Source organism: Pomacea canaliculata, linkage group LG7, assembly GCF_003073045.1.
Source record: "Pomacea canaliculata isolate SZHN2017 linkage group LG7, ASM307304v1, whole genome shotgun sequence".
Lineage (NCBI taxonomy): Eukaryota > Metazoa > Mollusca > Gastropoda > Architaenioglossa > Ampullariidae > Pomacea > Pomacea canaliculata.
In genome coordinates, this window is record NC_037596.1 from 22,861,213 (window position 1) to 22,876,241 (window position 15,029).

Sequence of the window (15,029 nt, forward strand, 5' to 3'; positions counted from 1 at the left end):
TCCTCCCAACACAACACACACACACACAAAAAAACACGCACAACACTAAAGATTAATAAATAACTTCGATCCCCCGTCCATGGCATGGGACATTAATAAAAGTAGCGAAATGCCAATAGCCGGTATACAGAAAATCAGAAGACGGTAGAGGAAATGTAATCAACCAAAACTGCAATTGTACATCTCCCGAAGTCTAACTTCTCTGACTCTAAATCATTTTTAACTAAAACAAAAATATTAATAATAGCTGATCTGTAATGACATAAACACAGCAACAACTTTTTCCCGATATGCAGCACATATATTGAAACACACACACACATCAGTCAGCGACTTCAACTTACCAGAATTCCAGTTTAAAACACAGACACGGTTGGCCACGTCGACAGCGCTCCTCACACGGTGCTGGTGAACACAACACACAGCTTGTGGTGCCTCTGCCCTTCTCCTGTGGTGCTGGCCAGGAAAGGGGAAAGTCACTCCAACGTCAATGTCACTGGTTGAACGCACCAACCAGACGAGGTTTATCTGAAAAAATGTGTGGTGTGTGTGCAGGCGCGCACGGCTGGCTCAAGTGATTTATCAATAGACGTACACATGGTTAAAGCCGCGTGCCTCAGCTTCAGGGACAGGCAGAGTTAATAGAAACTAGGCAGCACTGGCTAATAAGTAGCTGTAATAAGCACGCCGTTGGATGTTAGAAACCAGAATGATTGCATCATGGAAAGTGCAAAGACCCTTCCTACAAAGTAGTGAAGAAAACGGACAGGCAGGTGGGCGCATGCATATGGAGGGAGTGGGAGAAGTGAGAAGGAGAGAGAGGCTAGAACTATCCTCGTCCTACTTAAATTTTCTTTTATTTAAATTTAACAAACTATCCAACTTATGACTGACATCAAAAACAGACACTAGCAAAAAGACGATACGTGACGGTGAGGAGAGGACTTGTCCGCATAACTGTTGTTTCCATGACGACAGTTTCAGCGTGATGCGAGACGTGGTGAGCACGTGCGTTGAACAAAACTGTCGTCCTGGCAGACAGCGGCAGGAACAACACCACACACACGGTACTGCCAGGGCCCTCAGGCTGGTAACGTATCGAGTTCGCTGTTGCTGCACGAGCAAAAAAAATTCGATGACGTCACACCACATTGCGCACTCATGGTGATGAGCCACTGCACGCGCACTCATACAACCCATAATACTTATTGTTTCGTACTGTTTGATATTAGTGTAACGTTATCGCGGTCAACTATCCTTGATCGGCAACATCCGTCTTTAATCTTTGAACTGTTACGACCTTAATTTTACAATTTCGTTCTCTTCACCGCTAGCAAATAAAACGAGCTTTATTCTCAAAGCATTTCTGTTATGTTATCGAGCCTCATCCAGTAAAAACCAATCTTTCCGCCATACTTAGTTGTACAGCCCCCTTACACAGCATGAGCCGACGACGGTCAGGTCATCACTTCCGGTTGCAGTAATCTCCAACACGCATCCAGAGTGCGACAACCACCCTACACGGCCACATGAAGAGGGTTTTAAAAATAAGACAATAAGTTGACAACGGACCTTAGACGGCGACTGCATGAAAGTTCATGAGAACCACAACTACATAAACAGAGTTACTTCAGTCGACATTACATAATAATATTTTAAGTCTCACTGTTAAAAACACATAAAACACTTTTTACAAAATAAAGAAAAACCAAAGGGGTGTTTTTACAGTGGTTCTAGTTTTTCTTGTAAAATGTCAACATAATCCTGTCAGGAAACATTGAAGGCAATATAGTGCAATAAGTTGAAAACATTGTGTATTTAACACAAGATACATAAAGCCCGACGAGTCAAGTGAATTTTCGCAAACCCAAAAAAAAACCACCACGACAAAACAAAAGAACAAAAAAAACACAACCACAAAAAAACAAAAAAAACACACACAAAAAAACAAGGGGGGGGAATTGACGAGCAACAGAACCAAAAACAACTCAACTGTCTTGAATGTTTCAGCAACACACGCCAGAGAAATAATGTAAGGTATTGGATCAGAGAACAGCAACACAAATATTAGAACACAAAACGAAAAGTCTGTCAGTCATGTTGACAAAATACATGATCTACATTTGTGGATCACAGGACTATAAAGACGACCTCCTGGAACATTTTGAGAGAAACCTCGCGCCATAAAAAGAGAATAACAGTCACCTTAACACACAACTCTGAAGCCCTGGGAACTCAGAATGGATACCATCGACTGCAGAAGGTGTAGTAAAAGCATTTATAGTTTAGGTATTATTAAGGAAAAGGATTTAGAAACAATCTTTGCGTTTTAAGTTGCCCGTAAATCTAATTTATTGAGTATTAAACACCGCGAGAAATACGAAAAGTAAACGAGCATCCATACTGCTTCCTTAAAACAAGCGTCCATGCCAGAGGAACAGCGCTTCCCTAGTCGGATATACCCACGTGGATGACAAGTAAACACATTCGTTTGTTTGTCGCCTTCTTGTGGTTATTTTTCGTCTACGTCCACTTCTTTGCCCAACTGTGAATGGCAGTGTAGGTACGTGGTCGCGTGCGCCAGGATGAGCCCCTGTGGGTTTATTTTCTGGGTACACTACTTTATCCGTCGCTGCTACCAATGTCTCTCCCTCTAGGTCCGAAAACCTTGGAGTGGCAAAAGACATAGAGGGGACAAAAATGACCTCATCCACGTGACACCAGTGACGTCCTTGTCGCTTCTTTTGAACGAGAGTGGGCGATGGAGGAGAACAAGTTCAGAAACCAAAGAACACGTAGTGGCTGCAATGTATTGTTTCAAACGGTTAATGTCTATTTAATAAAATAATTAAAAATAGTAACTTACTTTAGGATACTAAAAATAATTGATTTTTTAATGAGAAAGAGATAAATCATACTTTTTAATCCCTGCCTTCTGTAAATAATTATACTCGAATATCTTCCGAACAATAGTCTTAAACATTAACCGTAATTATCAAAAACGCAACAACACACACACAACTTTACAACTTCGCAGCTGCTTAGAATCAGTTTTGCTGAGCTCCAGCAAATAACGGAGAGACTGCGAAGAAAAGAAAAAAAAAGAAAGAAAATTTACCGAAACTATATGAAGTGAGCATATGTAAGAAAAAACAAATTACATTCAAGTATCTTTTAGCAGGTTCCTTGTTGTTCTCTGTGTGTGTGTAGGGAGGACATCAAGGCAAAGCCCGTGTAATGACGTCACTTCCATGCAAACCCACACAGCGGACATTCACCACACCACCGCCATACACACCACAAATGAAATCCTTGGGTACAGCTGCTCCCCGTCAGCACACAAAGGGGTGGGACCGGGACAGCCTATGGTACCCTCAACCGGCCAGAGGACGACGACGACGACCTGAAACCTCCGTCGCCTCCGAGTCTTGCTGAAGCTCGTGGGACCTTGGATGATCCTCGCGATGTTTCAGAAACTGGTTTCTGACGGGTTCCTCATCTTAAGCTTTGTCATAATGGGGTATGTGCCTGGGCATCATGATCTGCTTTTCATTTCCATAAATATGTTAAGACATTAATTGTAGTCAACAGTATCATAGCATGTAAGGTGTACACAGGTTGCAAAAACATTGAAGTATAACCGTTATCTTAGTATTTCATAAGACAACATACATTAATGGCCTTTATTATTGTGTTTTTTGTTTATCTTGGAAGGTAGAGGGCTACTAAAATGCGCCGTCCTAACAATTGACATCTAACACACCAGGTTGATGATCGAGGAGGTCAGCAGCACTAACGCCAACGACGACCAGTTGTGGTCTGCTTCCTTCCTGCTGGAGGTCCTACTTTTCCTGGTGCAGATGCTCAAGTCACTGCTCTTCGACCGCAACTTCTGGTCTTCACAGGTGGCTGGCATGCAGCTCAAGACCATCCTCACCTCCGTCATCTACAAAAAGGTGAGCACATGTCTATTCATCCATTTAAACAAATGTCCGACTGTGTTTATGAATGCTGTGCTCATAGTACTATCGCCTTCCGGTACTTAAATCATTGTTAATCAGCTGAACATGTTTGTTCTATTGTCTCAGGTGCTGACGATGAACAGCGCCGCTCAGCGACTGGCCACCAGCGGGGAGATCATCAACCTCATCTCGGTTGACTGTCAACGCATTCAAACCATCATGGGTTTCCTCCCTTACGCCCTGACCACACCTTTACAGGTAAAAATTATGCAGAAACTTTACTTCAGAAAAGTTGGTTTAATTGATAATAATATTCTAGTTCCTAGAGTCTAAGGCAAAAGTTCTCATGTTCACAAGCCTTTGGACATCGCTATTCTCACATTTTTTTCCCTGTAGTCTAATTAGTCGTGATGTCTCCAATAAGCTGCTCTTATTAAGAAATAATTTTTTGCATGTTTAGTTTCAGAGACACTAATAGTTAGACTTAAGGTCAATCCATGTTTACTTTTCTACCACTAACTGGTTGCTAATGTTCTTAAAGACACGTAGTTCTTCCTCACATCCATGGTTTAAGACGTAACACCGGTCACTGTATCCAACGTTATCATTGTTTTCGGTTTCCTCTACTTCTACATCGGCCCCTCAGTCTTCGCCGGCCTCATCGTGATTTTCCTTCTCGTTCCCCTCAACTCCTACATCGCCGGTCGTCAGCAGAAGCTCATCATCAACAACCTCAAGTTCAAAGACAACAGAATGAGACTGACCAATGAGGTGCTGAGAGGAATAAAGGTATTTCACTATTCATCTCTCTTTCTATCTCTATTCTCTGTGAACCTTCAGCACTCTTTCTGTATCATTCACTCAAAGTGAAGTAAAAATCTCTAAAAGTTGAATTGTAAAACAAGTTTCATATAATAACATTTCTTTGCATTCCCAAGATCACTCAATATCTTCCCAAGTATTCTCTTGATGGCATTAACCTTATTCTCTGGAGGAGACATTATTATTTTTTTTACAACATATAAGTAAATTTTCAGAGTATAAAATGTTTAATTAAATCATTTGAATAACAACAATGTTTTTTCTTTATATTACAATGCTGAAGTAGAGACTTCTTAAAGCTTCGTGAAGTCAGAACCAAGGATAGTACGAAAGGGAGAGGAAAGATAACAGCGATCATATAGCGTGGGTTTATTATGTTAACACACAACATCCTCGCAGGTAATCCAGTTTTAATAAACATGTCATTGTCAGTAGGGCTTGAGATTTGTTACTGATCAACAGATTTGACTTACAGTTATTTTGAAAACCTTTTCATCAAGAAACGCATCCACTGCTGTCATCAAAGAACTGTTGAGCGCAAGAGACTTCCGTAGAGCTGTAATCATTTAATGCTATTTAAACTTTGAACTCGTCTTACTACACCTGTCCTCAGGTGCTGAAGCTGTACGCCTGGGAACCTTCCTTCGAGAAGATGATCACAGACTTGAGGAACGAGGAGACGAGGGTCCTGCTCAGAATCGCCCACCTGAATGTCCTGATGGGGGTGTGCTGGAACTTCGCACCTTACCTGGTCAGTCACACCTTCATGTTCTTTGAATCCAGGGTAGGGGACTATGTCAAATAAAGAAAACTAGATGAAAATACAAAAATAGAAACAAAGAAAAGCTTACATTTTAAACGTTTCGAAGACTAAGAAGAGAAACTGGATGATGTGCTTAGAGGCTGTCATTCATTTTGGTGTCAAGCTTCCTGATGTCGGTGGGCTTTAAAGTTCGTGAGATTTAAAGAAAAGTATGGGTATAAGGTGTTCTTGCTCATATTATTGATTAAACTCATTAATCGATCGTTTAATAGAACAGGGTTGTTAAAATATGAAATAAAATAAATTAAATAAATAAAGTTTTCTGCCTGAAATAAAAGTTGGAGCAGTAAAATAAAAATTCTCCTTGTTTGTCGTGTTTGATTTTTTTGTCTCTCTATTATCTTCTGAAAACTGTTTGTTTTTATGAAAGGTAACCCTGGCTACCTTCACAGTGTTTGTGATGGTCTCCCCTGACAACCACCTGGACGCTAGGCGGGGCTTCGTCACCTTGGCCTTGTACAACATGTTGAAACTTCCGCTCACCGGGCTGTCATCAATCATGTCATTGGTCATTGAGGTCGGTGGCTGCTGACACTCGAGCTCAGAACTAAACTGTAGTTTCTCTCCTTCTAATGTTTTCTCACGTTTTATTTGTTTCTTTTTTGCGTTTGTATTTATCGTTTTTCATTTTTGTGGTGTGTTTGTTGTTTTTTTGTTTGTTTGTTTGTTTTTGTTTATTGTTTTTAGGTGTGCTTCATTCTTTCGTTTTCTTTAAATCTTTGGGTTTTTTTCTTCTTCTATGTTTCTTGCTTTTTTTATTTATTTTTTGTCTTTATTTCTTTATTTTAACTGTCATTTGTTTGTTTTCCTTTCTGTGTCATGTCCTTGTTCTTTTTATTTTTTTAAATTTCAATATAACTTATCTGCCGTTTGCTGACCTACAATGTTTGATGATTTCTTTCTTTTATATTTTTATCATCCCTAGTCTATGGTGTCAGTGCAAAGGATCAACAAGTTTCTGTGTTGTGAAGACCTTGATACAACCAGCGTTACTCGTGATGTCGATGCAGGTAATTTACATGGGAAGGGAGAATGTAAAATATTTACTTGCCTTCTTGTACGATGGCATCATCATCGTCTTCGTCGTCGTCGTCATCATCATCATCATCAATTATTTTTTACTAGAATTTGTTTAATGTTTTACAATTTTAAAGAAGTGTTTTAGCAGTTGTACAACACGACTTTATGTTGCATGGCTTACATTATCTTGTGAACAGTGAACGCCATATCTGTGCGCAACGGAACGTTCACCAGAGGAAGCAGCGACGAACCTGTCTTGAAGAAGTAAGTTTTTGTCTCTCTGTCTTTACGAGAAAGTATTTGTTCATAGTTTTTCTAGCTTTTCCGGTTTATAGAATAAAGCGAGATTTGCGTGAAATTAAATACAATTCTTCTGAGTTGCAATAGGTCTCTGACCTGTTGAACTGCTAAATGTTATGCATATCAAGAAAAAAATAGCAATCTTTTCCAAAAAAATTTTCAACTGTTGTTTATTTTTAATTATTGCTTAATGTTGAAAATTTCATTTTTTTAAGTAAAAATATTTTCTTGCCTCTTTCCAATTGTAAGGTTAATTGTTTTTTATTGTAAGAAAAAGTATAGATGGCTGAAAGGTTTCTGACATTTTATTCTAAGAGCACGGTTAATAATTTCAGCATCGACATCAACATCGGAGTCGGCAGTCTCGTGGCGGTGGTGGGTCACGTGGGTAGTGGAAAGTCGTCGTTGATCTCGTCTTTACTCGGAGAAACCAAGAAAATATCAGGGGAAGTAACTATCAAGGTAAACAACAATAACGAGCGGCAGGATAGGAACACCACACTAAACCATTCATAATGTCCGTGAGAACATTGACACGATTGAAAATGTTTTCAACAATAATTAAAAGAAGAGAAAAATTATCTGTTTCAGAGTTCTGTGGCCTACGTCCCTCAGCAAGCGTGGATACAAAACGCAACACTACGTGACAACGTCCTCTTCGGGAAACTCTTCAACGAAAAAAGATATCAACAGGTCCTGCGAGCATGCGCACTTGAGCCCGACCTGGAAATACTGCCTGCTGGAGACATGACTGAGATTGGTGAACAGGTATGTACAGTTGATCTTCACATACTTTGCATCCTTTGTTTTAAAGCTTTGTTGTTTATTTTTGAATAACAAATGATAAATCCGATGACTACATAACAACAATCATGTCAAAAAAATAAATAATGAGGACAGCGCCGCAAGGACGAGACCGATGAGGAATACAAGAATGATGATGATGATGATGATGATGATGTGTCTGTATGTGTGTCAGGGTATCAACCTCAGTGGGGGTCAGAAGCAGAGAGTGAGTCTGGCCCGCGCCGTGTACAGTGACAGCGACATCTACCTACTGGACGACCCGCTCAGCGCCGTGGACTCGCACGTGGGCAAACACATCTTCACCGAGGTCATTGGCCCCAACGGCTTGCTCCGACACAAGGTCACGTGATGCCGAAGCAGCATCCGAGACAAACACAAATATTTACATTACAAAACTTTCATCTCACTTTATCTGAAACGCTGAAACTTGTTTCTACACTATGAAAGCATATATCTGCTTTGGTTTCTCTTTCTTGTTTTCTTCTTTCTTTCTTTTTGTTATTCTCCTTTTAAGATATTGATTAATTTTCTAACAGACGTTTTATTTTATGTCTAGGAAATAATTTGATACTTTGTGGACTTTTCGATGTCTTTTATCGATTATCTGAAATCTTTCTCTTTACTCAAGCCAATTATCATCTATTTCGTCTTTCTGGTTCTCGTTCTTCTTGCCGTGACAGTCTCCACGCTGACACACCATTAACTTTCTACTATCCTGTCTGTCTTTCCGTCAAGACGCCTGTCATCCTCTCTGTTGGATTAGTCATACATCCTGACCCTGTACCATCAGCCAATAGTCATCTGTTTCACTACTTTTAGTTTCTTGTCTTTGTGCGACCAGACGAGGGTGCTGGTGACACACGGCATCCACTGGCTGCCGATGGTTGACGAGATCATCGTGCTGTCCGACAACAGCATCTCGGAGAAAGGCAGCTACGACATTCTCATGTCCCACGACGGACCCTTCGCTCGCTTCCTCAAGCTTCATCTTCAACAGAGGGAGGAGTCGGAGGAAGAGGAAGACCCTGAGAGTCAGTGGTCACATGATCTAAGATTCTCTCTCCTACCTATAGTCATTCTTTAGAAACCTGTTGCTTACCTTGTTTATTTATTATGTAAAGTATTATTAAAATAAGAAGTCTGGGTGTAATGATGCCTCTTTTGAAATATGTGAATTATTTTTTCTCAGGTTTATTAAAAAGTATAGTAATCATAAAACGATGACATGTTTGTCTGTGATTACATACCTGATTCATTCTTCAAACCCTGTAAAATCCAAAAAGAAAGATCACAGGTGTTTGGCTTTCTGTGCATCCTCTCGTAGTTTCGATGCTAATCAACAAGATTCGAGAAGACGCGGAGACGGCGACTTTCGACAGCGCAACTTCCGGTGATGATGTGACACGTCTGTCCAACATTAAGCTCAGGTTAGTTTGCACGAAGACAGCATACTACTTTTGTTGTGATTTTAAAGTTTCATCCCCAGCAATCACTGCCGGGAATCCTTTTTCTCTCAGTCATCAGTAATTCTAAGGACGAGAGACAGTATTGAAAAAGGTAAATAGGAAAATAAACATAAAAAATTTTAAAAATATCACACTTGGGATTAAAGAGAAAGTAGGCACAAGAATTTTAAAAGATGACAATTGGACGTCCTCGGGAAGATAGTCCTTACCTAAAATGTGAAATTTAAAGAGCAATTCACAATGTTTATGCAGGAAGTCTAGACGAAAAGTCAATGTCGTCGTCGCTCATACAATCCACGAAAATGGAGTCTGGCAAGCGCCACCTGGAGGACGAAAAGCTACGGGAGGGTAATGGACAACTGGTGCAGGGGGAGACGATCGAGAAAGGAAAGTATGTGGACAGATACACATCATGTAGAGCAGTAGTAAATGTGTAAGACAATAGATACGCACATTTAAAAAAAGAACAAATGTACAATTTATTTATATATCATAGAATCATGATTATAGAGAAGCACGCACTCAGCACTTGACATGACCCTACGGTAGGTTGTCACATCAATTAACAGAAAGATGGACATCGATCAGAATGTCATTCAAAAGACAACTGTCCTCACCTTAGTTGTCCAGTTGTCTCACCTGTCTTCCAGGTGAAGTGGAGCGTGTTTCTCACCTACATACGAGCAGCGGGCGCCGTACCCTTCACGGCATCCATTTTGTTCTTCCTTCTTTACCAAGCCGCCATCGCCTCGAGTAACTTTTGGCTCAGCCGCTGGACCGACGACCCCGTCCTTGCCGTCGCTATAGCAACGCCACCTTGCGGCACGACTACAATGCCAGGAACCACAACTACCTGACGGTGTTTGGAATGTTAGGGATCGCGCAATGTATGTTTTGAAGCTTGTTCAAAAAAAAAGTCAAAAGAAAGATATTTGATGAACGCAATGACCATTTTTTTTTTGTTAACGAAGTTGAAGCTTTTTGCAAACAGTGATACCTGAGTGATACATACATATATAGACGGATGTAGACAGGTGCAATGTAGACAATATCTTGCATTTCTGTCCATACTGTGTTTGCGCAGTCCTCACGCTGGTCCTGGGCCACTATTTGCTGTGGGTTCGAATGGTTGTGCCTCCAAAAATCTTCACAGCAGACTTCTTGCTAGTGTACTAAGGTCACCAATGGTCTTCTTTGACACGACCCCAGTTGGACGAATTGTCAACAGGTGGCGTAGTTAAATATACGCTTTGAACTTTTATGTTTATTTCAGATGTTTGCTTTAATTTGCTTTCTGTTAGTCCAGAGAAGTCTAAGTATCCCTTTGTCTGTCTGTCTGTTTGTCTGTCTGTCTGTCAGTCTGTCTGTATGTCTGTCTGTCTGTCTGTCTGTCTGTCTGTCTGTCGTACTCCATCTGTTCAGAAACCTAAGGACTCCATAATAAAGGATATTTAATTATCACAAAACATTTGCAGATTATCACGTGACATGGAGACCATTGACAACAATCTTCCCAAATCCTTCTGCGACTTCCTTTACATCTGGGACGCTGCTCCTTGTCACCATTATCGTTATCGCCATCTGCACACCTCTCTTCATCATCATAATCATTCCTGCCCTCATCTTGTACTTCTTTCTGCAGGTAACAAATTTACCTGCACAATTCATTACAGGTGTCTTAGGAATCACTTCTTGTACTGGAAACACCTCAACCTTCGCAACCTTTGAACAACTGTTGCTCTTCAGTATGAGAAATTATGAAACAGAAACAAATTATCTTATAAAGCATCTCAGGCAACGAATATGTTTTTAGCTAGAGGGTCACAAAGTATTTTTTATGGCACGCGCAATTTTCTAATAATTTATGACTGTGGTCGCGCAGAGCTTCTACTTTCCGACGTCCCGGCAGCTGAAGAGGATGGAGTCGGTCACTCACAGCCCCATCTACGTCCACTTCAGCGAGACCATCAGCGGCGGCGCCACCATCCGCGCCTACCGAGCAGTCGACCGCTTCATCGAGGAGATAAAACGACGGGTGGACAGAAACCAGTCCTTGTACTTCGCTAGTATCTGTGCATATAGGTAAGGTCACGTGGCTTTTAAAACGAATAGATGATTCAAGAAATGAGAAAAAGAAGAAAGGTCATTCTGTGCTTGAGTGAGAGAGAGAGAGAGACAAAAAAGGAGAAAAAAAGAAAGCTAGACAGATGGCTAGTATTTATGTACTAACCTACCAACACCTGCTCTTTGTCACCAGATGGTTTGGAACAAACTTGCAACTAATCGCAAATCTTATCATCTTCGGTGCCGCCATCTGTTACTACCGTTACCCCTGGGACAGGAGGAGGTACTGTGGGTCTCACCGTGTCTTACGCAATGCAGGTAACTAGCAAAAAAAGAACATGTCAGGTTGTGTATGTGCAGCATACCTGCGACTGCTTTTGATTATAATCATAGTAGGTCGTTGTAATATTATAATTATTACCATTGCTACTCCTAAGAGGAGACTGGAGATAGTCAATGACATCTTGTGTTTGACCCTCGCAGATCTCGTACTACATAACCTGTTATGGTCCGACAGATGATCGACGTGGAGACGAACATCGTGTCAGTAGAGAGAGTGAAGGAATACTCAGAGCTGGAACCAGAGGTGAGCATGCTTGGGACTTACCTACGAGAGACTGCAGTAACTATGGTTACCAAATGTAAGGAGGTTTCTTCTTGTTTCCGCTCAAGTTAGCAGATATACATAGGTGACACAACTATCAAATCTTTTCGTCGTTTATGCATTTGTTTCTTTTCCTTATTCTGTCTTTCATTATTAAACATCTATATCTGTCTCAAAATATTTATAAATTACTCCAAAACAGCTTAGTTTAGTTTCAGTTAAAATGGGTGTAAAAAAGTTTTGTTTATTTGTATTTTTGACTCGTCTAAACATCCGCAGGCACCATGGATAAATCCTCTCCAACGTCCAGAACATTCCTGGCCCGAGAGAGGTCAGGTTGTGTTCAGTGACTACAGCACGCGCTACCGACCCGGCCTTGACCTCGTGCTGCGGGGCATCACTTTCACTGTCAACGCTGGTCAAAAGGTGAACTTTTACAGGTGTAAACTTCCATTCCGTATTACATATTAGAACTCGTACATCCACATGCACGTACACATTCTAAGCGCTTGCAACATCCGCATCGAAAAATAGTCTAAAAGATTTTGACAGGTTTCGATCCTCTGCGCAGGTCGGTATGGTTGGAAGGACAGGGGCAGGTAAGTCCTCCATGACTCTCGCTCTCTTCCGCTTGATCGAGGCCTGTAACGGCAACATCAGCATCGACGACGTCAACATCGCCGACATCGGGCTCCACGACCTGCGCTCTCGCATCACCATCCTGCCACAGGTCAGCACCCAGTTGTAGAGACATTTTGTCGCCTGATGTGAACATGAATTAATCAGAGTTAATGAGCTCCTGTATGCCATGTAAAAAAAAAACAAAAATCATTCATAGTCGCAACGTTTTACAAACTTCACGTATGAACCTCCATCTTTAAAATAACAAGCAGACAATAGTGAAAGTACGAGAAAGAGGGAAGGTCCAGAAATGAATTAGTGACCGTTCATGGTTCACGGGTTGCCCGCAGGACGGCCGGTAAATAAACAGCTCTATAAATACAATATACAACTATTTTTATAAAAGATTTCACCTTCATCCTTTGTGTAATTTCAGGATCCCGTGCTCTTCTCTGGCACTCTGCGAATAAACCTTGACCCGCTGGACCAATATTCAGATGACCAAATATGGAAAGCTTTAGAAAGTGCCCATCTAAAAGTATTTACTATGTTCTAAATAAATATTTTACCTTTAAAACTGTTTCTATTCTTTGTAGGTTTTTATTTTTGCACTCGCCAAGGACTTTTTCCAATTTTAGCTTCACACATTTTATATTTAACAACAGTAATTGTACTTTTAAAGAGAAACAAGAAGTTTAAAAGTCTACTGATCAAGGCAAATGGTATTCTTAGTAATCTTTGAACGTCCATCTTCACTTATTTAGTCTTATTAAATACTTTCATAAACTGCTGCTCATATTAAAACGGTTAATGCCACTTCACAGAAGCAAACACAAATTTTATAAGCAAATTACCGAAACAAATAGTATGGTAAAGAATTTAAAGAAAAAGTCTGATTGGTGCTTTGCTTCTGTAGAGTTTTGTAGAAGGGTTGCCAGAACAACTGAACCACCAGGTCGGAGAAGAGGGACTCAGGCTAGGTAATGGATTTCTACAAAATCAGTCACCCACTGACCAACACACAAACACACAAACACACACGCACGCAGGTGCGCACAGAAAGAAACTGAATGAATTACGAAGTTTTAATTAAACACTTATTTTTCCTAAACTGGTTAAAACAATATTTCTTATTACTTGTGGGGGTAAAGTATAAACTAAAATAAAGAATGTGGGATAATTTACTTGTACTGAACCCTCAGAAAATAAAAACAAAGAAATTAAAAAAAATAAGCACATCCAATGTCATATTTATTGCAAGATGTGAAGCAACTGGCCATCTTAGTTACAGCTGGGTTTTCCATCAAAATTTGCCTTTAAGTCTTCTTTTGGTATGATTGTCATTTTCTTTAAATCCTCTTATTTGCCTTGATCACAGTGCGTAGGTCAGCGGCAGTTGGTGTGTCTGGCCAGGAACACTGCTTCGCCGGACCAAAATCCTGGTCCTGGACGAGGCCACGGCCGCCGTTGACATGGAAGACGACTCCCTCATCCAGAACACCATCCGTGAGGCCTTCAGCTCCTGCACCATCATCACCATCGCACACCGCCTCAACACCATCATGGACTACGACAGGTGCAGTGTGACGTCACTCTAGTGTCGGTTATGGGAAGGGCTTCACACGTTGGCTGCTTTAACGTGTAGACGAAAACAAAATAAAAACATGTTTACTAGCACAAAGTAAGCTGCTAGACACTATAGATATATTGACATTGCCCTGCTTATTGTTAATTACGACAGTAACACATTACCGTCCCTTTATTGCTGAGCGCGAATAATACAAAGTATTGTAGAGATTTGTATTTATACTTTATACTCTTTCTTTCTCTCTCTCTCTCTCTCTCTCTCTCTCTCTCTCTCTCTCTCACACACACACACACAGGAAAAGTAGATGTAAGCCAAACTATTATCCATCAGTATCGAAGACACATTAACCTCATGACTCACTTTTTTTTAGAAAAGGTTGTTTCCATTTTATTATTTTAAAGTCTCCAAAAAAATTAGATACCAACAGCTCAAACAACATTGAAGGTCTTAGGTCTTATCCAAATTTAAAAATAAGAGAAAATATTAAAAGATTATAAAAAATGTTGTTTTTAACTGAAATGAATAGGTATTCGTTATTTGACAAAAAGGATTAAATGAAAAGAAATAATAATTGTTTTTGAGCTTTAGGTCAACGTATTGTGAATAAGGACCTTAACTTTTCTAAAGCTGAGGCTTTGCTTGACTGAGTGAAAATGAGACAAAAACAATAAATAAACATACGTAAAAATAAACTGATAACATTGCTGTGTTGTTACCAATATTATTAATCTGTTGTTTGCAGGATCCTCGTCTGCTGGATGAAGGGTTGGTGAAGGAGTACGACTCGCCCACGTGCTTCTTGCGGACAAAAAGAGTATTTTCTACGGCATGGCCAGGGATGCTGACCTTGTGTAATATGTCAAAGGGCACTGACCTGACTTGACATGTCAAAAGCACCTGACCTGTGAAAATTATCAGACACGTCGTCCTGCATGTGTCCGTTAATTGCACT

At 40.5% G+C, this 15,029-nt stretch overlaps 1 protein-coding gene across 1 annotated transcript; it reads left to right on the plus strand.

Annotated features, from left to right (window-relative positions):
* Nucleotides 1-3,335: 3,335 nt before the first annotated feature.
* On the plus strand, nt 3,336-14,101 carry LOC112567541 (multidrug resistance-associated protein 1-like). The gene is given in 27 exon segments (XM_025244236.1): nt 3,336-3,520; nt 3,767-3,956; nt 4,089-4,220; nt 4,563-4,751; nt 5,398-5,535; nt 5,978-6,124; nt 6,533-6,617; nt 6,825-6,891; nt 7,263-7,389; nt 7,519-7,695; nt 7,907-8,074; nt 8,576-8,765; nt 9,059-9,161; nt 9,453-9,548; nt 9,823-9,953; nt 10,285-10,329; nt 10,332-10,428; nt 10,676-10,744; nt 10,746-10,842; nt 11,083-11,282; nt 11,458-11,582; nt 11,748-11,764; nt 11,767-11,850; nt 12,148-12,294; nt 12,440-12,598; nt 12,926-13,027; nt 13,406-14,101. Coding segments are annotated over 27 exon segments (3,264 nt in total). The 5' UTR covers nt 3,336-3,515; the 3' UTR covers nt 13,583-14,101.
* The last annotated feature ends 928 nt before the right edge of the window (nt 14,102-15,029 follow it).